Source organism: Ranitomeya variabilis, chromosome 2, assembly GCF_051348905.1.
Source record: "Ranitomeya variabilis isolate aRanVar5 chromosome 2, aRanVar5.hap1, whole genome shotgun sequence".
Taxonomy (NCBI): Eukaryota; Metazoa; Chordata; class Amphibia; order Anura; family Dendrobatidae; genus Ranitomeya; species Ranitomeya variabilis.
The window spans coordinates 934,143,265-934,169,360 of NC_135233.1; the positions used below are offsets into that span (position 1 = coordinate 934,143,265).

General features: G+C 45.0%; 1 protein-coding gene across 4 annotated transcripts in view; it reads right to left on the bottom strand.

The window, feature by feature from the left end:
* LEKR1 (leucine, glutamate and lysine rich 1) overlaps positions 1–26,096 on the bottom strand; it is a 235,398-nt gene that overhangs the window by 204,166 nt on the left and 5,136 nt on the right. For 3 of the 4 annotated variants that reach the window (XM_077292945.1, XM_077292942.1, XM_077292943.1), the window contains exons 2-4: positions 23,180–23,269; positions 17,363–17,443; positions 14,246–14,460 (exon numbers count right to left, since the gene is read on the bottom strand). In XM_077292945.1, the coding sequence (XP_077149060.1) occupies positions 14,246–14,460; positions 17,363–17,410 (263 nt within the window). In that variant the 5' untranslated portion in view covers positions 17,411–17,443; positions 23,180–23,269. The remainder of the gene's footprint in view (positions 1–14,245; positions 14,461–17,362; positions 17,444–23,179; positions 23,270–26,096) is intronic. The other variant, XM_077292944.1, reaches the window with a different exon arrangement.

Consider the following 26,096-nt stretch of genomic DNA (forward strand, 5'->3'; position numbering starts at 1 on the left):
GCAGAATGGAAACAGGAACAGGCAGAATGGGTGCAGCACATTACAACAGAATGGGGGCGCAGGATGGGAGCAGCACATGATAGAATGGGGGCACAGGATGGGAGCAGCACATGACAGAATGGGGGCGCAGGATGGGAGCAGCACATGACAGAATGGTTGCGCACGATGGGAGCAGCACATGACAGAATGGGGGCGCACACATGACAGGATGGGGGTGCAGGATGGGAGCACATGACAGGATGGGGCGCAGGATGGGAGCACATGACAGGATGGGGGCACAGGATGGGAGCAGCACATGACAGAATGGGGGCACACACATGACAGGATGGAGGTGTAGGATGGAGCAGCATATGACAGGATGGGAGCACATGACAGGATGGGGACGCAGGATGGAGCAGCACATGATAGGATGGGGGCGCAGGATGGAGCAGCACATGACAGGATGGGGGCGCAGGATGGAGCAGCACATGACAGGATGGGAGAGCAAGATGGGAGCAGCACATACCAGGATGGAGACCATATACCAATATAAATGCTCGCCTCCTGGGTGTAGAACGGGTTCAATAGCTAGTATTATTATACCATGATATTATTATATCCATTAACCCAGCCCCTGGTTTCCCCAGTCCCTCTAACATGGAATGCCGCTCGCTCTGTCTGCAACAAACTTTCATACATCCAGTATCTTTTCATACCTAACAAACTCTCCTTCCTCGCTATCACTGAAACCTGGCTCACCCTCTCTGACACAGCCTCTCCAGCTGTACTTTTCTTATGGTGGATTGCACCTTTCTCACATCCTCGCCATACCAACAAGCATGGTGGAGGAGTCGGTTTTCTCCTGTGAGACAACTGCTCCTTCACCCCAATTCCACTGCCACTGTCAGCTGCGCTCCCTTCTTGGTTGTCATCTACCACCCCCAGGACAAGCCACCACCTTTTTTGCCACTTAACCATCTGGCTACTTCATCTCTTTTCCGCTGACATCCCACTATCATCATGGATGACTTTAATATCCCCATTGACACTTACCACTAGGCTGTCTCCAAGCTTCGTACACTCTCTTACCCCTTCAGCCTCACTCAATAGTTCTCTGCAGTCACTCACAAAAATGGCCACACACTGGACCACATATTCTCCCGCTTTTGTTCTCTATATAACCTCTCTAACTCACCTCTCCCTCTGTCTAATCACAACCTACTAACATTCTCTTCCCTCTTTTTCCAAGTGCACAATCACCACTCCACAAACTTGTACACCCTAGCAGAAATCTCACACACCTTGACTTACACTCACTTTCTCCCTCTTGCAGACATAGGTACTTTACACGTTGCAGATGCTGCTGCCACTTTATATAACACCACAACAGCTGCAGCTTTCAAAATGGTCGCCTCCTCACACATACCAAAGTTTGCGCAATTAACAGGCACCACGGCACACCAGCCTGACTAAAGAACTGACGCGGGCTTCTAGGGTTGCTGAGCAGAGATGGAAGAGATCCCATTCCAACAAGCACTTCATCGCATACAAACAGTCCCTCAACAATTTGAAGTTCACACTCACTGCTGCAAAACAAACCTACTTCTCATCTCTAATATCGTCCCTGTTTTACAACTCTAAACAGCTATTCAATTCTCTCCTCCAATCCCCATCACTACTTCTCTCTCCTCTCATCTCAGCTGAAGACTTTGCCTCATTGTTCAAGCAGTAGATTGACAACTTCAGAGAATGCTTTGGCCTACAGTCCCCACAGCCCCTCCTAATAACTAATCAGCCCTCTTCCTCCAAAACCAGCTTCTCTAAACAGAAGATAAACTTTCCTCTCTACTGTCCAGATCACACCTCACTACCTGTGCATGTGACCCGATCCTGTCCCGCCTGATTCTAAACTTCACCACAGTCATCATCCCAACCTTAACCCATCTCTTCAACAAATCACTAACAACTGGTATCTTCCCCTCATCCTTTAAACATGCCTCGATCACACCCACCCTCAAAAATCCCTCCAGTGACCCATCATCTGTGTTTAGCTACTGACCCATATCACTTCTCCCATATGCCTCAAAATTACTGAAATAGCATGACCATCTTGAACTGTCCTTCCACCTCTCCTTCTGCTCCCTCTTTGACCGCATACAATCTGTCTTTCAACCACATCATTCAATAGAAACTGCCATAACTAAAGTCACCAATTACCTACTAACCTCCAAAGACAAGCGACACTACTCTGTCCTGCTCCTCCTGGACCTATCCCCTGCTTTCAACACAGTGAACCATTCACTCTTACTACAGATTCTTTCATCTGTTGGCATCATAGACTTAGCCCTATCTTGGATCTTTTCATTCCTAACACACCGGACATTCAGCGTCTCACACTCATACAACACCTCCTCATTTCACCCCTTATCTGTCGGTGTTCCCCATGGTTCAGTTCTAGTACCCCTGTTCTTCTCCATCTACACATTCAGCCTGGAACAGCTAATAGAGTCCCATGGCTTTCAATATCATCTATATATTGATGACACACAGATCTACCTCTCTGGACTCGATATCATCTCCTTACTAACCAGAATTCCACAATGTCTGTCTGCTATTTCATCCTTCTTTTCTGCTTGATTTCTAAAACTTAACATGGATGACACAGAATTTATCGTCTTTACCCATCTCACTCGACCCCCCACCCCCCAACAGACTTATCAATCAAAGTCAATGGCTGCTCACTCTCCCCAGTTCCGCAAGCTTGCTGTCTTGGAGTAACCCTCGACTCTCCTCTCTTTTTCAAATCACATATCCAAGCCCATTCCACCTCATGCTGACTCCAATTAAAAAATATTTCCCGAATCCGTACATTCCTCAACCAAGAATCTGCAAAATCACTAATGCATGCCCTCATCATCTCCTGCCTTGACTACTGCAACTCCAGCTTTGTGGCCTCTCTTCTAACACTTTCGCACCTCTCCAATCTATCCTAAACTTTGCTGCCCGACTAATCCATCTATCCCCTCAATTGCTATTCCTCGGCTTCTCCTCTCTGCCAATTCCTTCACTGGCTCCCCCTTACCCAGAAACTCTAGCTCAAAACCCTAACCATGACATACAAAGCCATCCGCAACCTTTCCCGTCTATACATCTGTGATGTAGTCTCCTGGTACTTAACTAAACACAACCTCCAATCATCACAAGATCTCCTCTACTCCCCTCTTATCTCCTCTTACCACAATCGCATACAAGATTTCTCCTGAGCATCCTCCCTCATTCTGGAACTCTCTACACCAAACATATCAGACTCTCGCCTATCGTGACAACCTTCAAAAGTAAAATGAAGACCTACCTCTTCCGACAAGCCTTCAACCTGCAGTAACCCTCGTTCTACTATACCGCTGCCTGACCAGCTCTACCCTCACATACTTTATCCTCACCCATCCCTTGTAGAATGCGAGGCCTCGCGGGCAGGGTCCTCTCTCCTCCTGTACCAGTCAGTAACTTGCATTGCTCATGATTATTGTACTTGTTTTTTATTATGCATACCCCTTTTCAAATGTAATGCGCCATGGAATAAATGTCGCTATAATAAATAATAATAATTATGGATCAGCATTTATAGCAATCAATAACAATTAAACACATTCTACTTTTACAAGAAGAAGAAGTCCAATAACAGCCAGGCTGAGGAGAGATTAAACGCAGTTTTTAAATAAAGGTCGTTATCATTAAGGGAAAAAAAATACAAACCTACAGAGCCCTGTGTGAAAAACTGATTGTCCCCCCTTAAAACATAAATTGACTGTGGTTTATCACTTCTTTGAGCTTACATTCCATAGCCACACCCAGGCCTGATTACTGCCATACTTGTTCACAATCAAGAAATCACTTAGGCCGGTTTCACACGTCAGTGGCTCTGGTACGTGTGGTGACAGTTTCCTCACGTACCGGAGACACTGACACACGTAGACACATTAAAATCAATGTGTCTCTGCAGAGAACAGTGATTTTTCGCGGACCGTGTGTCCGTGTGCAAAACACGGAGACATGTCCACATTTCTCCGGCAGCACGGTCCGCAAAGCGTCCCGCACACGTGCACACGGAGAACAGTGTGCACTCTCCTCCGTGTGCACGTACCGCCGCAGGAGAAACAGCGCTAGAGTTAAGCGCTGTCCCCTGCTTTTGGTGCTGAAGCCGGCATTCATTCCTTCTCCCCAGCAGCGTTCGCTGGAGAGAAGGAATGAAAAATCAAGGTTTTTTTTTATTTTTTTTTGTTAAGAATAAAGTTTGGTGCCACGTGAGCACACGGACACACAGACACGGATAACTCCAGTACCGATTTCTCCGGTACTGGAATTATCTGGACGTGTGAGACTGGCCTCAAACAGGACCTGCCTGACCAAGGGAAGTAGATCAAAAGGTCCTCAAAAGCTAGACATCATGCCGTGATTCAAAGAAATTCTGGAACAAATGAGAAACAAAGTAATTAATATTTATCAGACTGGAAATGGTTTTAAAGTCATTTCTAAAGCTTTGGAACTCATGCAAACCACAGTGAGAGCCATTATTCACAAATGGCCAAAGCATGGAACAGTGGTGAACCTTCCCAGGAGTGGCAAGCCAGCCAAAATTGCCCCAAGAGCGCAGCGACAACTCATCCAAGAGGTCACAAAAGACCCCCCCAAAAACAACATCCAAAGAACAGCAGGCCTCACTTGCCTCAGTAAAGATCAGTGTTCATGACTTCACTATAAGAAAGAGACTGGGCAAAAATGGCCTGCATGGCAGAGTTCCAAGACGAAAACCACTGCTGAGCAATAAGAAGATGAAGGCTCATCTCAGTTTTGCCGGAAAACATCTTTGGTGATCCCCAAGACTTTTATGAGAATATGGCGTGGACTGATGTGACAAAAGTTGAACATTTTGGAAAGTGTATGTCCCATTACCGTATTTTTCGGATTATAAGACGCACCTTTGTTCCCCAAAGTTTTGGAGGAAAGTGGGGGGTGCATCTTATAATCCGAATCTGTGTGCTGTAGAGGAGGGGGGGTGGCTCTAGAGTGGTGTGTGTCAGGGGGCTGGCTGCAGGCTGCAAAGACAGGGGGAGGCCACGTACTCCCGCTCATTAGCCTCATGTAATATTCACTGCACCCACTGTCCATCACCTCGGTGCTGAAGCCGCACCGAGTTGGTTAACAGGGGAGTGGCGCATATTGCATGTGTCTGCACTCTCCCCCCATCATCATTATTATTATTATTATTATTATTTATTTATATAGCACCATTGATTCCATGGTGCTGTACATGAGAAGGGGTTACGTACAAATTACAAATATCACTTACAGTAAGCAAACTAACAATTACAGGCTGATACAGAGGGGCGAGGACCCTGCCATTGCGGGCTTACATTCTACAGATCCATATCATATCCATCATGGATATGCCCCCCGGGTCACTCTATATTCCCCCTGCTGGCACGCACATGAACTCCAGCAGCGCAACTGTGGAGCTGGGAGCACGGAGCCATCAACGGAAGGTGAGTTAAGTGTTTGTTATTTTATCATGTTCGTGCCAGCAGGGGGGCATATAGTGCCTGGGGGGGCCATGTGCATGCCAGCAGGGGGGCATATAGTGACCGGGGGGGCCATAACCAGGATAAGATGGGGGGCTATGTGCCAGCACAAGGGGCAGTGTGCCAGGAAGTGGGTTATATAGATACCGGTATGAGGGACATATGCATGATTTCTAAGATGGACACTGGCATTATAAGACAGACCCCCATTTAACATAAAACAATATATTTTTCTCTTTTTCTTCACCAAATTTGGGGTGCGTTTTAAAATCAGGTGCGTCTTATAAAGTGAAAAATACGGTACATCTGGTGTAGAAGTAACACAGAAAAAGGAACATCATATTTACAGTAAAATATGGTGGTGGTGGTAATGTGATGGTCTGGGGCTGTTTTGCTGCTTCAGGACCTGGAAGACCTGCTGTGGTAAATGGAACTATGAATTCTGCCGTCTATCAAAAAATCCTGAAGGAGAATGTCTGGCCGTTTGTGACCTCAAGCTGAAGTGCACTTGGGTTATACAGCATGACAATGATCCAAAACACACCAACAAGTCCACCTCTGAATGGCTTAAGAAAAACATAATTAAGACTTTAGAGTGGCCTAGTCAAAGTCCTGACCTTAATCCGAATGAGATGCTGTGGCAAGACCTTAAAAAGGTGGTTCATGCTCAGAAACCCTCCAATGTGGCTGAGTAAAAACCATTCTGCAAAAATTAGTGAGCCAAAATTCCTCCAGAGCGTTGTAAAAGACTCATTGCCAGTTACCGCAAATACTTCATTGCAGTTGTTGTTGCTTAGGGTGGCCTAACAAGTTATTAGGTTTAGGGGGCAATCACTTTTTCATACAGTGTCCTGTAGGTTTGGATTTCTTTTTCCCTTAGTAATAAAGACCTTCTGCATTTTGGATTTTGTGTTTACTTGTGTTATCGTTGTCTAATAGTTTAATTTGTTTGGTGATCTGAAACATTTAAGTGTGACAAACATGCAAAAGAATAGGAAATCAGGAAGGGGCAAAGACTTTTTCATACAACTGTACATATTTTACAACCTATGTATTTTTTAATGTTGTTAGAGCTTTGGACAGAAGATTTGCCCTTTGTGTGAAAAATCCCATAGCCAGTTATCCTTAAATAGATATCATCGACTTTTGAGTCAGCGCCTCTGGTAAATGTACCGTGGCCTAGACTGCCTTTTACTGTACGCCAACAAGGGCATAAAACACTTTAGGACAGCTATCAATTTCTATCTTCCAGCAAGCAACTACTGTTTACATGCAAGGAAGTGTCCTGTGGGAAAATTCCCATCTGATATAAAGTGGAAAGCTCTCCACGTACCTTGAGTGGTGTCATGCCAAGCATAGCGTGTCACTGCCATTTCACAGGAGATGCGATGCTCTGCTAACTGAGGCATGGCAATCACACGGCACACCACTCACTCAAGCTGCAGGCCAGATAGATGGGCTTTTTTACATTCAAGTCTTTGTTACATTTCTGACAGGATTTTTTGCCTTTTTTAGCACAATTACAGATTGAAAGGATAAATTTGCAATAAATAGAAGGTTAAAAATGTATTTTATTGAAATCCTTCTATACTTCAGACGTCCTTAGAAAACCCAGTTATACCAGTCAGTGAGCTGTCCTCAGAAAACCTAGGCATACCTATTACCAAAAATACTATTGTAATATTAAGAAAAATTGAATAAAAGAAAGATAGAAATGGTATAAAAGAAGAATGGAACAAAAGAAAAATATCATGAAACATGGCTGACAAAAATTCTTAATGTGAGCCTGACGTCTGATTTGCAAACGTACCATTAAAAGCCGGCCGGCAACAAAGCTGCTAGGGTGACTAGACCAGGAGACCCTTCCCTTCCCCTGTGGCTTCTCACCAACCCACTCTCCTTAAAGGGGTTTTCCCATGAACAAAAGTTCATTTTAATCAAATCAATAGATCTTGGAATAATGTTAAGTTCCACAAATGAATGTGTTTAAATAAAATGTTCCTGTGCTGAGATAATCTTATAAATGTGCCCCTGCTGTGTGCTGTGTTATGGCTGTGTCTGACCGTGCAGGAACATGGTCTGATCATACCACAGCTCCTGGCCAAGGGGGGAAGCAAAAGAGTATACAGACAGGACAGCCCAGGATCACAGCTGATTCCTTCTGCGAGGTAAAACATTTCCCTGCCTGCTTTTAAATAATGTTTTACTTTAAAGAAAGAATCATTGGTCTTTATACTTTTTCTTCCCCATGCACAGGAGCTGTGGTATGATCAGACTATGTTCCAGCACGGTCAGACACAGCCACAGTACACAGCAGGGGCACATTTATAAGATTATATCAGCACAGGAACATCTACTATATAATTGTCTAAGGGTCACTTCCGTCTGTCTGTCTGTCTGTCTGTCACAGATATTCATTGGTCGCGGCCTCTGTCGGTCATGGAAATCCAAGTCGCTGATTGGTTGCGGCAAAACGGCCGCGACAGATTAGCGACGGGCACAGTCCGGCGGCAAAATGGCCGCTCCTTACTCCCCGCAGTCAGGGCCCGCTCCATAATCCCCACCATACAGCGCTCACACAGGGTTAATGGCAGCGGTAACGAACCGCGTTATGCCGCGGTGTAATGCACTCCGTTACCGCTGCTATTAACCCTGTGTGACCAACTTTTTACTATTGATGCTGCCTATGCGGCATCAATAGTTAAAAGATCTAATGTTAAAAATAATAATAAAAAAAAAAAAATAGTTATATACTCACCGTCCGTCGGCCCCCGGATCAGGAACAGGCCTTCCCCACTCCTCACGATGCTCCGGTGACCGCTCCATGCATTGCGGTCTCGCGAGATGATGACGTAGCGGTCTCGCGAGACCACTACGTCATCTCGCGAGACCGCAATGCACTCTTGGGACTGGAGCGCGCGAGGAGCGTCGGTAACCGTTCGCTTGGATCCGGGGGCCAACGGAAGGTGAGTATATAACTATTTTTTATTTTAATTCTTTTTTTTAACAGGGATATGATGCCCACATTGCGATATACTACGTGGGCTGTGCAATATACTACATGGGCTGTGCAATATACTACGTGGGCTGTGCAATATACTACGTGGGCTGTGCTATATATTGCGTGGGCTGTGCAATATAATACGTGGGCTGTGCAATATAATACGTGGGCTGTGCAATATACTACGTGGGCTGTGCAATATAATACGTGGGCTGTGCAATATAATACGTGGGCTGTGCAACATAATACGTGGGCTGTGCAATATACTACGTGGGCTGCTATATACTAAGTGGGCTGTGCAATTTACTACGTGGGCTGTGCAATATACTACGTGGCCTGTGTTATACACTACGTGGCCTGTGTTATACACTACGTGGGCTGTGTTATACACTATGTGGGCTGTATTATACGCTACGTGGGCTGTGTTATATACTGCATGCGTGGGCTGTTATATACTACATGAGCTGTGTTATATGCTACGTGGGCTGTTATAAACTATGTGGCTGTGTTATATGCTATGTGGGCTGTTATACACTCCATGGGCTGTGCTATATACTATGTGGCTGTGCTATATACTCCGTGGGCTGTGTTATATACTACGTGGCTGTGCTATATACTCCGCGGGCTGTGCTATATACTCTGTGGGCTGTGCTATATACTATGTGGCTGTGCTATATACTATGTGGCTGTGCTATATACTACGTGGCCTGTGTTATACACTACGTGGCCTGTGTTATACACTACGTGGGCTGTGTTATACACTATGTGGGCTGTATTATACACTACGTGGGCTGTGTTATATACTGCATGCGTGGGCTGTTATATACTACGTGGCTGTGTTATATGCTACGTGGGCTGTTATACACTCTGTGGGCTGTGCTATATACTATGTGGCTGTGCTATATACTCCGTGGGCTGTGTAATATACTACGTGGCTGTGCTATATACTCCGTGGGCTGTGCTATATACTCCATGGGCTGTGCTATATACTACGTGGCTGTGCTATATACTACGTGGCTGTGCTATATACTACGTGGCTGTGCAATATACTACATGGCCTGTTATATACTACATGGCCAGCCGCGAACAATCAGTGACAGGCGCAGTCCGACCGTGAATTGGCGCGGGATTTGAACCACGCTTCACTAATTGGTCGCGGCCGGCCGAATCCTGTGTATTCAATGTATTATTCTAAAATCTTCATAAATAAACTACATACATATTCTAGAATACCTGATGCGTTAGAATCGGGCTACCATCTAGTTTTATATAAACACATTCAATTGTGGAACGTATTATTATTCCAAAATCTATTGATTAAAATGTACTTTTCTTCATGGAACAACCACTTTAAATTACACGTTGGCTATAAGTACACGTAGAGAGTGACCTGTCACTCAAGCAGAAAAGGGCAGAGAGAAGTCACTGGTGACTAGCCCCAGGGAGCGGCATTGTCCACGGCTGGTTTTAAAAATATGTTTTCTCTGAAATGCCGCAACAGAGTAAGGCTGGATTCATACTGCGTTTTAGGCATCCGCTAGACAGACTACGTTACACCGCGGCATAACGCAGTGTAATGCAGTCCGTTAATGCCGCCATTGAGTCCAATGTCGGACGCATCACTAGCACATGCCCACAATGGGCGTGCGCTATTGATGTGCCGTCATTGAGTGACGGACCCTGGGACGCGGGCTGCAGCGTTTCCGGGTCCGTCACTGCTAGCGCAGATAGAGCATCTGCTAGCTCTATCTGCTAATGCGCTGTCATGTCGGCACTTGCGTTAACGCAGTCCGTTAATGCATGTGTTAAATGGGCTGCTGTTAACGCAATGTGAACCTAACCTTAGACATACCTGGCAGCAATGACGAATACAGTAGTTGTGGCAGAATGAATCGCCTGTCAGGTTCTCTTTAAGGTTGTTCTGGTTTTCCTTTCAGAAATAGGTTTGGAATCAGATGAGACAAGCACATAATACACCACACAATGGTAACTGTAGAGAAATGGGCGCCTCTATGAGGTGTTCTTTTATGCACAACATTTTATATATTTTATGCAGCTTTCCTCACTAAATAGAGAGGAAAGTGCGTGTGCCATTCTGTTGTGTCCCCAATAAGTAGCACATTTTTTTCTACAAATCATAATCCTGTAATTTGTATTAATTTAATATAATAATTACATTATATGCACGGGTGCTATAGAACAGGTATAAAGAAAAGAGACAAACAGAACACCTTCATCATTGTATCCCAACAAGAAAATATTTAAATACCCCTAAGTAATCACAAATTATGATTTCTACTCATATAAATTAAAAAAAAAACATAGTTTGTATATATAAAAAAAAAAAATAACTTGTTTCATGACATTTTAACTAACGTCTCGCCCAACTTTCTAGAGAGCTGGGAAGGAAAACTCAAGTGCCCACTGTCTCCAACAGAAAGGGCAAAGGCATTCACACTTTGTCATAAATCTCTATCTCTTGTTAAGATCAGGAAACTCTGCTGTATATTCTCCTACTCCATCAGTTTTGGATGTTTGCTGGTGCTTCGGACTGGTTTGAGGAACCATGGAACACATATAGCGGGATTGTCTCGTCCTGCAAACATCTTGGCTAAAGAAGTGGACTTAAATTTCTTTAATCACCGGCTCCAAAAGTACTTAATAAACCTGCAGTATTCTTACTGTCCAAGATTCCAGAGTGGTTGAAGGCATTGGGCAGATTCATCAAGTCGTTTTTGCCAGTTTACTGGTCTAATACACCTAGAAATGTTTCAAATTTTGTTGTATCGTTTCTCCTTGCGGAGAGTGACATGATAAGCATGTCGAGGTGAGGAGACTTAAAGCCGTAATGCTCCTCTGGGAAATATGAAGAGCATTGCGGCTTTAAGTCTCCTCACCTCGACATGCTTATCATGTCACTCTCCACAAGGAGAAACGATACTTGTTGGATCCCGGTCAGACGCCTCTCAATCAGCCAAACCAGATCTCCACTTTGCACTGATGAGGGGCAGTACCCCGAAACACAGTGTCTGCAAATTGAGATTCTGGTTTGGCTATTATCCTAAGTCATGTGACAAGGCTCGTTAAAGGGTCGACATTGACTGTTAGGATTGCTACTTCCAATAGGTGGCACCAGAGTTCTAATCCTCACATTTTGTTGTGCAACTTTAAGATTTTAATTGGGTAAAAATACTTTTGCTTAAAAAAAAATAGTGCAGCTAAAAAGACTACGTACTTGATGTGATACACCTGTTAGACGAAATGATGAACAGCACCCAAACTAAGCAACATTTAGCGGAAAATGGTTAACCCGTCTGAAAATACTCATTTGTGTTTTCCCTCGTGCTTAGGTCTAGGCTCTGATGTAAGTTCATGTGATCACTTAATAATTGGCACCACCATGTCAAGTCCTATTAGTCACGTCTCCACGGACAAAGTTTTCCAATTACGTTCCGTTCCATTTCTTTTAGTGTATCATCTATTTTTCCATTCTGGAAGAATTAAGCACCAGTGTTTATTACTTGACCCTAGGTTTAATGATTTAATATAAAAATGATATGACAAGGTTAGCTTATATTAGCTATACATTCTGGTTTTCCTGTTGTGATATTAGGAAAATATCTGGAAGAGCCAATGTTTTTCAAGCGTGCTTTTAATGAAAAACGACATGAATAAAAAGGTAGTATTGGGAACAACTGGAGAACTTTGGGTGTCCTTGCTAAATAAAACACGTGGTATGTTTCACAAACCCACAATTATTTCTTTAGAAAGCAAGATACAAGAATAGAAATGGGATTTAGGAAGAGTCAATGAATGTATTTCCAATGGAATTGGTTGGTGTGCACACACATTTAGGTACACCACTTACTTCACAGATGAGGCAGCCATATGCTGTGTAAGGCCTCGTGCACATGTCCATCTTTTCGGTACAAGTGCTATCCGTTAAAGAAAATGGATCACACTCCGACCAATGTTGTTCAATTGGGAAGGGCAGAAGAATGGGGTTCTTATACGGACTGGATCTGTGTGTGAAAAAAATCGCAACGTGCACTAGTTTTTTCCATAAATTGGATGAGACTCGGACATTCAAGTCTATGGGTGAGGAAAAAAATTAGATGCCATACGGAGCGCCAGAGAATAGTACCTGATTTCTACAGATACATTGCATAAATTGTAAATGATTAATAGCTGCTGAGTAAAAAAATGGATTACATACGGAAGACAAGTGAGAAAAAAAATCGTCCTACTTTTCTAGATGAAAATGTATTTTTTTTACATGGTTGAGTGAACCTACCTTAAGTGTCTTATCCAGGCATCATCTGTATGTCCTATTAAACATGCCTATCTCACATTTTTACTTTTTGCCTTGATCCTTGAAGAGCTCAGTTCAGAACAAATCCCTTAATTATCCACAACAATCTGCTAGTAATTGAGCCATAAAATTAATTAGCTCAGTTCCTTAAATGGATCTCCAGATCTACTGCCCTTTGTGTACTACACAGGCTGCACATGTTACATGACCACCGTTGGTTTGGAATCACAAATATTAAACCATGGAGCAATAAGATTCAGATTATAATTCAAATTGGGACAAAGATTGCTTATGAGAACAACTAAACAAAATTCACATACATTTGCTCATTCATTTCCTAGTTAATATTAAAAATAAACTTCAACATTCATTTTTCATCGACCTTTTTAAAATAAAGGTGGACCTGATCTTCATTGAGGAAATGGGCAATGAAGATGCAGGCCTTTTTGATAAACTTTATGGCACATGGGTGACCTGGAATGATTTTTGTTTTGGTTCAGGATTGGAAAGATAGATCAGATAAAGGCAGATTCACACTTTTTTCTCAAGTGTCATCATGGTTACATCATAATAACCTCCTTATTTTCTTATCCTTTTTTTATCCTTAGAAGCAGGTACAGTAGACTTCAGAGTTCCATCTGTTACATACATTTTTTAACTTCTACATTGTGAAAAGTCAAGACTATCTTCTGCATGTCATCCATTTTACATGGATTGCAGAATCTGTCTTTATTGTTCACTATTTGTTTCTGGTAAAGTCACGGTCACCAATGTTGTTAATGAGGTTCGTGGTGGGGCAATTGTGCACATCGTGTGCCAGATCCATTCTGTAAATCCTTTCTATTTTACTGTTCCTATAGGGGATCTATTACACAGCTGACAGACATCATTGGCATTAATAAATATACATATATAACTGCCTAAGTAGTGATTATTAGTCGTGACGTGTTTCCAATAAAGCAACTTGCTGAAAGCGGATTTTTAAATCATACAGTACTATTGCACATGATGGCTACATTCAACATATCCATTAATGCATTACTTACAGAAGACTGGATGCCCATCAATAAAGCAATACTGAACTAGTGTTTAATTCCCTGTGCCATGTTAGTGGCACGGTGCCACGCAAGAACCAGTGACCTTTTCTCACACACGCAGTACGATAGCTCTTTCTGATTTGGACTATATTTTAGCCTGGAAGGGAAGGGCGGTTAACACATTCAAATTAACCAAATTACAAGTATTCAGCTGTAAGCTTGAGCTAAGGCAGTCTGCTTTTGGCAGGAGGAGGAACTGATGTTTTTCCCACATTTCTGCCTTGAACTACATTAATGAATGTGTTAAAATTAAACATCAAAATGAATAGTTTGTTCTGACCTTTCTGCTTTGGACTCGCTGTCAGTCTTGCTTTGTTCATGCTCTTGGCGGAGATACTGAAGTTCTTCTTGAAGGCGTTTCTCCCGCTCTTCACTTCCCTGGTAGAAATTGAGCTTTTTCTCCAGGGCCTTCACTTTGTCTTCTAGAAGTTTGAATTCATGGAGTATTAGGTAACTAACACCACAATACTTGCAAACAGTCTCGTCACGCGGCATCTGGGAAAATAGAATGCATTATTACATTTGGTTAGGACACGATAATGTACCAGAAGTAATAACTACAATAGGACCTGTTGGTCGGAGAGTCACAGAGTAAAGGTCCACTTGAGGAGGTCAAAATCAGGAAATTTGCTTTTATAGGATCATTTGTATCTGATTATCAGCCTGTCTAAACAAATTGGTAATCACCCTTAAAATAAGAACAAGGCTTGTTTATGTGGTATGATGATTTTTATGCAGACTTTAAAATCATCATTTTTGGCAGGACATCATCCTGTGGATTCTGGTTGGACTGCTTACATGGGCCACTAGATGAGTTCCAATCGACATGTGCATGTAGTAGATCCATAGCTATTTAGCAGTAGCACTTGGGCAGATACTTGGTAGATGTTATATTATGGCACTCTACAATTACAGCTTGTACAGCTCCACCATATGAACATGATCGTTAGGGTCCCCCATACATTTTTGATAAAAGTCAGGAGGACCTGCCAATTTCCTTGGAATCAGCCAACCATCTAATGAGAATAGGTGCCTACCGACATCATCTGTCAGGAAAGAGTAGGATCCGGTCATTGGAATCTCAATGGTGGACCCTTATGTTTGGCTTGGAAATATGCCATTGGCATAAGAGTCTGGCTGCAGCCAGCTCAGAGACCACACAGGCAACAATCCTGTGTATGGGGGAGTTGGGAGATATGGGTGTTGGACAAATATTGGGACACTGTGTATAAATCACTCATGCTATAGACAGAATGGAAAAACCAGCACATTATACCAAATTTAATGTTATTAGAAACTCTGGATGGGCATCTGATTTTCACTCCATGTATGCATTTCACAGTGACTGTGATCGCTCGGATGATCCTAACTTTTAGTCAAGTACAAATATTTCTGCCATTTATTTTACTGTTGTTAATGGAAAATACAAAATGTACTCAGAAAGGATGGATATATGATCTCCTTTTTTTATTGAAACGTTAAAAAAAAAAAAGAATGCCGCGAGTTCCAACATGAAAACCATTGTTGATTTTATTAAAAATAGGGGACAACATGAGCTGTTATAAGACGCTATCATTAGAGGAACACTATGTTCGTGTGCTGCCACTTTTCTCAAAAAGGAACACTTCTACTGAACTGTCCGTTCCAGAATATATAATCCTCCGTACCAGTCCAAAAGAAAAAATTAAGGTTAACACTATGTAGTCTTTTTTTTATGAAAAGGTTCAGCGTTTCTGTATCGCAGAAACCTGCAAATTTGCCTTCTGCATTACAATCAAAGATGGAGAATTTATAGTTATTATTTAATCATAGAGTATTATATTAGGACCTTATCATTGGAAAACATTAAAAGAAATAATTGCCTGTGTCGAAATATTATTTTAATATTTTATGTAGACATTTTTAAGTCACCTTGGTCTGAGATAGTGACAACCACATCTAATAACAATTACAGTGCCCAGGAGGGGAGTCCCTAGACAATGAAATGGTAAATGAATGAGCAGGGACCTGCGGAGATACAATCCCATCACCAAGCACTTCCTCTGTTCTGCCATCCCCGGTGTGTGCCAATCTGCATCAGGTCATTTTCATTCTAGACCGAAAATCTATTCTATAAATGTAATTGAGGTTGTTTCGGCATGGATTTCTGGATTTCTATTAACATGAATTGGACAGTCGTGACAAATCTGCTACATGCGAACGTAGCTTCATAATTCAATCATTCTATTCGTGAAACAGAACGATCGGGACGAACACTGGAATAATCTCTGCCCAAATATAACTGCGATGCCACCGAAGGAACAAAATATAAATTGTAATGGAAAAATTGTTTGTTTTTTTTATAGAAAAGAAAATGTGACAATCGTTGTACACGATGATATATCGGCTATTCTTGCTGAATAGCCTTAGCAGCACACTCGTCTTTTCAGATATTCGGCAGTTTTGACCTTTTAGTTGACTTTTACTTAATTGATACAATTATAAAATAATTATTTCTCACATATTTACCATTGTTACGATATCAGACACCTACACAGAAGTGAGAGGCTTACATTACCTCCGATTCATCTCTCCGACGTCTTTCTTAGGTCCCAGCTATTAGAACACTGTGGTTTTTATTATTCGATTGTTGTATTTTATGCAGCGTGTTCTGCGGAGCCGTTGAACAATAGCTCCCAGTGATACAGAACAGATGATGAATGTGAAGGGGGATCTGTGTCTACCTGCACGGTACTGGGAAACACGTTGTCCTAGGATGGACGCACGGACTGACCTACATGCGGAGTACAGATGTCTTTTATCATCTGCAGACTGTGCTGAAATGCGCTGGCTTTATTACATTGGTACTCCTCGAGCTGTTATCAGAACTGAACAAAAGATTCCTTAAATGATATAAAAATAAAGCCTGGCATGAAGCAGGACCGCTAATTTGTCTGATTTCAGATTAGTAGACGGCAGTGAGCGCTGGAAGACTCATACTCGCCGCTTACCATTTGCTTGCATAAATATGAACCATCTAAGCCCTGAACCGGCAAATTCTTCAGGACGCTGAAAACTTTTACGAACAATCCGGCAGCTTTTTGTAAACAAGAAATCCTCTGTTATAAGCATACATGTCGACACCATCAGGAGCAAGCTCGCTCTAAGCTGAGCAGCACAGAAAGGGTTAAAAAAAGGTATTTTAAAAAGGGCCCCCCCCCCAAATGGCAGCGTTCGTACTTTCAACGATATAGTTCCTGCCCGCGTCAGATCATTCAGCGCACAGCGCTCCATAACAGGCAAGTTTACTATAGACACAGCTTGTGTATGTAGCAGAGCCGAGTGTGTATGTAGCAGAGCCGAGTGTGTATGTAAGCACGGGACGGCGCGCACAGGGTTAGGTTCTTGTTTATTTTACCATCTGAATCTCCTCTGGTAACGGATGCATCGGGACATGTTTTTCCATGACGTCAAGTTCTTCTGTCCGTGAATAAGAAAGCTAAGGACAAAAAAAAATAGAGAATCAGTCAGTTCCCAGCAATATAATGTTACTATATAGTTTAATCAAATATATAGTCTGTATAAAACCAGCAAGGAAAAATTCTCCTATCACAAATTGCATCTTCCGAAAATCTGAAAATCGGAATTCTTTTCTGTTAAGCACAGAATCATTTTCGACTGCTGGGTCATGATGAGATTCACCCAGCTTTCCCAGCACCAGATATCAGTAAGGCACATCTGTGGGATTGTAGCAAAATATCCACACAGGATAACAAAGAACTTATAGCTAAAAATAATAATAAAAAAATCGGATTCTTTTTCCCAGCAGTCAGCTTTCCATTTTCTGTCTCATCTCTGACCTCGCTTGAATGAGGGAATATTCTATTAGTAAACTGTGAATCCCCCGTCCATGTCCACAAGACATTAATAATAAACATTACCACTTGAAATAAACTAAAAAAATACAGATCTGTCCAATATAGTAAAGTGAGCAATTCTGCAAAAATATTATTTCTGCTGTAAAACACTGAAACATCACACAGTGGTATAATTAATGTTACTCTATGTCATAAGGAGAGACTACAAGTCCCAGCATATAGTTAAAGAAGTGCTGCAGTGGCGTAACTTGCTGAATTAGCAATTCTCGGAAATGATGGACCGATCTGATAATATATAATACTATTCAGATATATTATGGAGCAGATTAATTTTCTCAGCGAAATGTATAAAGTGGCCGGCTGATTGTGTAATGTCCGTCCGAGGCACGGCCTTTCTACAGCGGGACTGAACAATCTCCATGGTGACTGCCGACATTGACAGAATGCCAATGTCCTCTTGCACTTTCTGAAAATCAATTTCTGTGGTCACGCGGCACCAACCAGACTTATTCATGGAGCTGGCAAGTAAAGGAGACAAAGAAGAAGTTACAGCTTAGAGAAAGAAAAGCTAATCACCATGGAAGCCTGAATTGTGCTGTACACTGTACATGACATGTCCTTCCTTCTAACCCCACGATCTACAGAAGAAAAGTTATCATCTAGAACATGTGCAGAGGGATGTGTGCAGGAGGGATGTGTGCAGGAGGGACGTGTGAGGAGGGACATGTGCAGGAGGGACGTGGGAGGAGGGACGTGTGAGGAGGGACATGTGCAGGAGGGACGTGGGAGGAGGGACGTGTGCAGGAGGGACGTGGGAGGAGGGACGTGTGCAGGAGGGACGTGGGAGGAGGGACGTGTGCAGGAGGGACGTGTGAGGAGGGACGTGTGCGGGAGGGATGTGTGCAGGAGGGACGTGTGAGGAGGGACGTGTGCAGGAGGGACGTGTAAGGAGGGACGTGTGCGGGAGGGATGTGTGCGGGAGGGACGTGTGCAGGAGGGACATGTGAGGAGGGACGTGTGAGGAGGGACGTGTGCGGGAGGGATGTGTGCAGGAAGGACGTGTGAGGAGGGACGTGTGCAGGAGGGACGTGTGAGGAGGGATGTGTGCAGGAAGGACGTGTGCAGGAGGGACGTGTGAGGAGGGACATGTGAGGAGGGACGGGTGAGGAGGGACGTGTGCAGGAGGGACGTGTGAGGAGGGACGTGTGAGAAGGGACGTGTGCAGGAGGCACGTGTGAGGAGGGACGTGTGAGGAGGGACGTGTGCAAGAGGGATGTGTGCAGGAGGGACGTGTGAGGAGGGACGTGTGCAGGAGGGACGTGTGAGGAGGGACGTGTGAGGAGGGACGTGTGCAGGAGGGACGTGTGTGGAGGGACGTGTGAGGAGGGACGTGTGCAGGAGGGACGTGTGCAGGAGGGACGTGTGCAGGAGGGACGTGTGCAGGAGGGACGTGTGAGGAGGGACGTGTGCAGGAGGGACGTGTGAGGAGGGACATGTGAGGAGGGACGGGTGAGGAGGGACGTGTGCAGGAGGCACGTGTGAGGAGGGACATGTGAGGAGGGACGTGTGCAGGAGGTACGTGTGAGGGGGACGTGTGAGGAGGGACATGTGAGGAGGGACATGTGCAGGAGGGATGTGTGCAAGAGGGACATGTGAGGAGGGACGTGTGCAGGAGGGACGTGTGAGGAGGGACGTGTGCAGGAGGGACGTGTGAGGAGGGACGTGTGCAGGAGGTACGTGTGAGGGGGACGTGTGCAGGAGGGACGTGTGAGGAGGGACATGTGCAGGAGGGATGTGTGCAAGAGGGACATGTGAGGAGGGACGTGTGCAGGAGGGACGTGTGAGGAGGGACGTGTGCAGGAGGGACGTGTGAGGAGGGACGTGTGAGGAGGGACGTGTGCAGGAGGGATGTGTGCAGGAGGGACGTGTGCAGGAGGGATGTGTGCAGGAGGGACGTCTGAGGAGGGATGTGTGCAGGAGGCACGTGTGAGGAGGGACGTGTGCAGGAGGGACGTGTGCAGGAGGGACGTGTGAGGAGGGACGTGTGAGGAGGGACGTGTGCAGGAGGCACGTGTGAGGGACATGTGAGGAGGGACGTGTGAGGAGGGACGTGTGAGGAGGGACATGTGAGGAAGGACGTGTGCAGGAGGGACATGTGAGGAGGGACGTGTGCAGGAGGGACGTGTGAGGAGGGACGTGTGCAGGAGGGACGTAAAGACAGAAGAAGTAATGCTTCCTTCACGTCTACATCGTAGTCCGCATGTGTGGGGCGTGCTCAGGAGATCAGCTCGATGCACACGCGGCAGATGCCAGCTGGGCTACACAGTCGGTCTGCCTGTAAAAGCAGCGAGCAGGGCGTGCTCAAAATGCTGCTCTTTAAACATTTAGATACAGCTGACAATTACAGCATTTAAAGGGAATCTGTCCCCAGATTTTTGCTACCCCATCTGAGAGCAGAATAATGTAGGGTCAGATACCCTGGATCCAGTGATGTGTCACTTACTGGGCTGCGTGCTGCAGTTTTGATAAAATCATTGTTTTATCAGCTGCAGATCAACCAGTTCTCTGAATGCTGACCTCTATAACCCCGCGCACCCCTCTTATTGGCAGCTTTCTGTGCATTGGAAGAAAGCAGCCAATCAGTGGTGAGGGCGGAGTTATACAGAGCAGGAGGACTATTGGGCATGAAACATGTCAGGAGTCCACTACTCCCCTATTGGTAATCTCCTGCTGAAGAAACACTACTTTTAATGAAACAACAAGCAAGTGATACATACCTGGAATCAGGGTCTCTTCTCTTATATCGTGCAGCTCTCAGATTACATAGCAAAAACCTGCTGACAGATTCACTTTAAATGGTGTGACTGTGGTGTGTGAATGGGCTGCTGTGGCATCCGGGGCCTGCTGAAGGCTCCAATACCTGGCATCTTTGTATTCTCATAAAGCACAGCCACTGGCTGGTCTCCATAGGAAACTATCATTTACACTGTATACTGCAATACAGGAGTAATGAAGTACCGTATATAAAACAAGCGATCAAAGGATCATAGGCTCCAGTCTCTTACAGGGAGGGGAGTAAAAAAAACTAACAAAAAACGGTTTTAAAAATGTTTAAAAAATTACAACAGTAAAAATATATATCACCCTTTTTCACCAGTTTAAAAAGAAACAAATACAAAAAAATAAACATAAATATCACTATAAAAGTCTGACGTATCAAAATATAAAAGTAATTGACCTGTAAACACTGTAAAAGAATAAATAAAAATGGCAGAATTATTATTTTTCTGTTGCTTCACCTCTTATAAAATGCAAAGGTGTTGAAAACGTCATATCTTCCTCAAAACGGTATCAAGAAAAATGACAGGTGCCTACACACAAAAAAATCCTCCTACATCTCTGTTGATGAACAAATAAAAAGTCACAGATCTCAGAAAATAGCAACACATTTTTTGGGGCAAAGTTCAGAAATTTTTTTTAACCACTAACCTAAAATAAAAGAAACAAGTTTGGTATCACCGTATTTGTCCTGACCTGAAGAATGATAGTACTAGGTTATTTTTGCAGCCCAAAAAAGTCAGGTATTTTATTTTGTGTTAATACGGACTCAACAGTCTCCCCCCAGTGATAAAGGTACAGACAGTTCTGTGTTCTTGTCTCTTCCCGATGATGAAGGTACAGATAGTTCTGTGTTCTTGTCTCTTCCCGGTGACAAAGGTACAGATAGTTCTGTGTTCTTGTCTCTTCCCGATGATGAAGGTACAGATAGTTCTGTGTTCTTGTCTCTCCCCGAAGATGAAGATACTGATAGTTCTGTGTTCTTGTCTCTTCCCGATGATGAAGGTACAGATAGTTCTGTGTTCTTGTCTCTTCCCGGTGACAAAGGTACAGATAGTTCTGTGTTCTTGTCTCTTCCCGATGATGAAGGTACAGATAGTTCTGTGTTCTTGTCTCTCCCCGAAGATGAAGATACTGATAGTTCTGTGTACTTGTCTCTTCCGGATGATGAAGGTACAGATAGTTCTATGTTCTTGTCTTTTCTCGATGATGAAGTTATATATATATAGTTCTGTGTTCTCGTCTCTTCCCGATGATGAAGATACAGATAGTTCTGTGTTCTTGTCTCTTCCCGATGATGAAGATATAGATAGTTCTGTGTTATTGTCTTTTCTTGATGATGAAGGTGTATATAGTTCTGTGTTCTAGTCTCTTCTCGATGATAAAGGTACAGATAGTTCTGTGTTCTCGTCTCTTCTTGATGATGAAGGTACAGATAGTTCTGTGTTCTTGTCTCCTCTCGGTGATAAAGGTACAGATAGTTTGGTGTTCTTGTCTTTTCTCAATGATGAAGGTACAGATAGTTCTGTGTTCCTCTCTTTTCCCGATGATGAAGGTACAGATAGTTCTACGTTCTTGTTTCTTCCCAATGATGAAGGTACAGATAGTTCTGTGTTCTTGTCTCTTCCCGATGATGAAGGTACAAGATAGTTCTGTGTTCTTTTCTCTTCCCAATGATGAAGGTACAGATAGTTCTGTGTTCTTGTCTCTTCCTGATGATGAAGGTACAGATAGTTCTGTGTTCTTGTTTCTTCCCGATAATGAAGGTACAGATAGTTCTGTGTTCTTGTCTCTTCCTGATGATGAAGGTACAGATAGTTCTGTGTTCTTGTCTCTTCTTGATGATGAAAGTACAGATAGTTCTGTGTTCTTGTCTCTTCTCGGTGATAAAGGTACAGATAGTTCGGTGTTCTTGTCTTTTCTCAAAGATGAAGGTACAGATAGTTCTCTGTTCCTCTCTTTTCCCGATGATGAAGGTACAGATAGTTCTACGTTCTTGCTTCTTCCCAATGATGAAGGTACAGATAGTTATGTGTTATTATCTCTTCCTGATGATGAAGGTACAGATAGTTCTGTGATCTTGTCTCTTCACGACGATAAAGGTAGAGATAGTTCTGTGTGCTTGTGTCTTCCTTATGATGAAGGCACAGATAGTGCCGTGTTCTCTCTGGTAATAGAGATACATATGGTATGGTCTCCCTCTCTCTCTAGATAGTACTTTTTTCTAGTAATGATGGAGACACCAAGAATACTTCCTGCCTGTCTTACTTTGTAATGTAAGGTTATGGATATTGTAATTTTAAATATAATAAAAAGGATAAAATACCCTGAATTTAACAGTATTATTCTAACGAGAAAAATACATGCTTGTAAACAGCTTAGAAGACATCTGGCTGTGTTACTGCATGACAATATAATTTTCCCGTGAATAATAGGGGAAAAAAAGCCACAAGAGACCAGCAATTTTGTGGTTAATTCCTTTCCTTCCTGCGGATTTGCAAGATACAAAGCCCACATACCTATCAAAATTCAACAGTGAGAGGAGCAGCGCCATACAGCAGACATGTCAGCATGTTCTCTTTCCAAACTGGAACTTGGGACACTGAAGCCTATTAGGGACAAAACCAGAAAGGCCAATTCAACCCTTCTTGCCATGGTGGCAACAAAAAGTTTTTTTTATTACAAATAGGTGAAGTTAATATAAAGTAAAAAAAAAGAAACATTACTTATCTCCTAATTACCTGGACTACCCAGCCCTGACCCTCTAGCAGCCCACCCTGTCTTTGCTACATGTGGCCAGTGGTCAGAAAGAAATAGACGAGGGGCTCCGCGGGGTCGGAAATACTGGGCTGGGTCAGCTCGGTGTACTGCTTTATTGTACATCTGTATGGCGATCTTTTCACCTACAGCCACCGAAAGACTGCAAGGAAAGGAAAGCGCCGTACGATGGTGTAACTTAGATGACAGCAGGTATAGCAACACATGGTCAGCAAGCATAGCGCCACACGGACAGCAGGCATAGCACCACACGGACAGCAGGCATAGCGCCACAGGGTCAGCAGGCATGGTGCCACACAGACAGCAGGCATAGTGCCACATGGACAGCAGGCATAGCGCCACAAGGATAGCAGTCATAACGCCACACGGACAGCAGGCATAGCACCACACGGAGAGCAGGCATAGAGCCACAAGGATAGCAGGCATAGCGCCAAACAGACAGCAGGCATAGCGCCACACAGTCAGCAGGCATAGCGCCACACGGACAGCAGGCATAGCGCCACTTGGACAGCAGGCATAGCGCCAGACAGCAGCCATAGCGCCACACGGACAGCAGGCATAGTGCCACACGGACAGCAGGCATAGCGCCACATGGACAGCAGGCATAGCGCCACACGGTCAGCAGGCATAGCGCCACACAGACAGCAGGCACAGTGCCACACGGACAGCAGGCATGGCGCCACACGGACAACAGGCATGGCGCCACACGGACAACAGGCATGGCGCCACACGGACAGGAGGCATAGCGCCAAATGGTCAGCAGGCATAGCGCCACACGGAGAGCAGGCATAGCACCACACGGACAGCAGGCATAGCGCCACAAGGACAGCAGACATAGCGCCTCACGGAGAGCAGGCATAGCGCCACAAGGACAGAAGACATAGCGCCACAAGAACAGCAGACATAGCGCCACACGATCAGCAGGCATAGCGCAACACAAACAGCAGGCACAGTGCCACATAGACAGCAGGAACAGCGCCACACGGACAGCAGGCATAGTGCCACAAGGACAGCAGGCATAGCGCAACACGGACAGCAGGCATAGCACCACACGGACAGCAGGCATAGAGCCACACGTCAGCAGGCATAGCGACACACGGACAGCAGGCATGGCACCACACGGACAGCAGGCATGGCGCTACATGGACAGCAGGCATAGTGCCACATGGTCAGGAGGCATAGCGCCACACGGTCAGCAGGCATAGTGCCACATGAACAGCAGACAGAGCGCCACACGGTCAGCAGGCAGAGCGCCACACGGTCAGGAGGCAGAGCGACACACGGTCAGGAGGCATAGCACCACATGGACAGTAGGCATAGGGCCACACGGAAAGCAGGCATAGCACCACATGTCAGTAGCCATGGCGCCACACGGACAGCAGGCATGGCGCCACACGGACAGCAGACATAGAGCCACACGGACAGCAGGCATAGCGTCACAAGGACAGCAGGCATAGCGCCACACGTCAGCAGGCATGACGCCAGACGGACAGCAGGCATGGTGCCACACGGACAGCAGGCATGGTGCCACACGGACAGCAGGCATAGCGCCACACGGTCAGCAGGCATGTCGCCACACGGACAGCAGGCATAGCACCACATGGGCAGCAGGTACAGCGCCACACTGACAGCAGGCATAGCGCCACACGGACAGCAGGCATAGTGCCACACGGACAGCAGGCATGGCGCCACACGGACAGCAGGCATGGCACCACACGGTCAGCAGGCATAGCGCCACACGGACAGAAGGCATAGCACCACACGGACAGCAGGCATAGCGCCACACGGACAGCATTATTCATATACTGCAGTATCACTGTGTGCATTACGCCTGCGCATTATAGTGTTCAAAATACATCACACATCGTACAGTACATACACGTAACTGTGGCTCGGTGATGTGTGATCTGCCATACATATTTGTAACGGTTGCGTTGACAGATGAGTGGGCACACCGTCAGTGACAGATGAGTGAGCACCCCATCAGTGACAGATGAGTGGGCACACCCTGAGTGACAGGTGAGTGGGCACACCCTGAGTGACAGATGAGTGGGCACTCCCTCAGTGACAGATGAGAGGGCACTTCCTCAGTGACAGATGTGTGGGCACCCCGTCAGTGACATATGAGTGGGCACTCCCTCAGTGATAGATGAGTGGGCACCCCCTGAGTGACAGATGAGTGGGCACCCCATCAGTGACAGATGAGTGGGCACCCCCTGAGTGACAGATGAGAGGGCACTCCCTCAGTGACAGACGTGTGGGCACCCCGTCAGTGACAGTGACATATGAGTGGGCACTCCCTCAGTGACAGATGAGTGGGCACTCCCTCAGTGACAGTGACAGATGAGAGAACACTTCCTCAGTGACAGATGTGTGGGCACCCCGTCAGTGACAGTGACATATGAGTGGGCATTCCCTCAGTGACAGATGAGTGGGCACCCCCTGAGTGACAGATGAGTGGGCACCCCATCAGTGACAGATGAGTGGGCACTCCCTCAGGGATAGATGAGTGGGCACCCCCTGAGTGAAAGATGAGTGGGCACCCCCTGAGTGACAGATGAGTGGGCACCCCATCAGTGACAGATGAGAGGGCACTCCCTCAGTGACAGATGTGTGGGCACCCTGTCAGTGACATATGAGTGGGCACTCCCTCAGTGA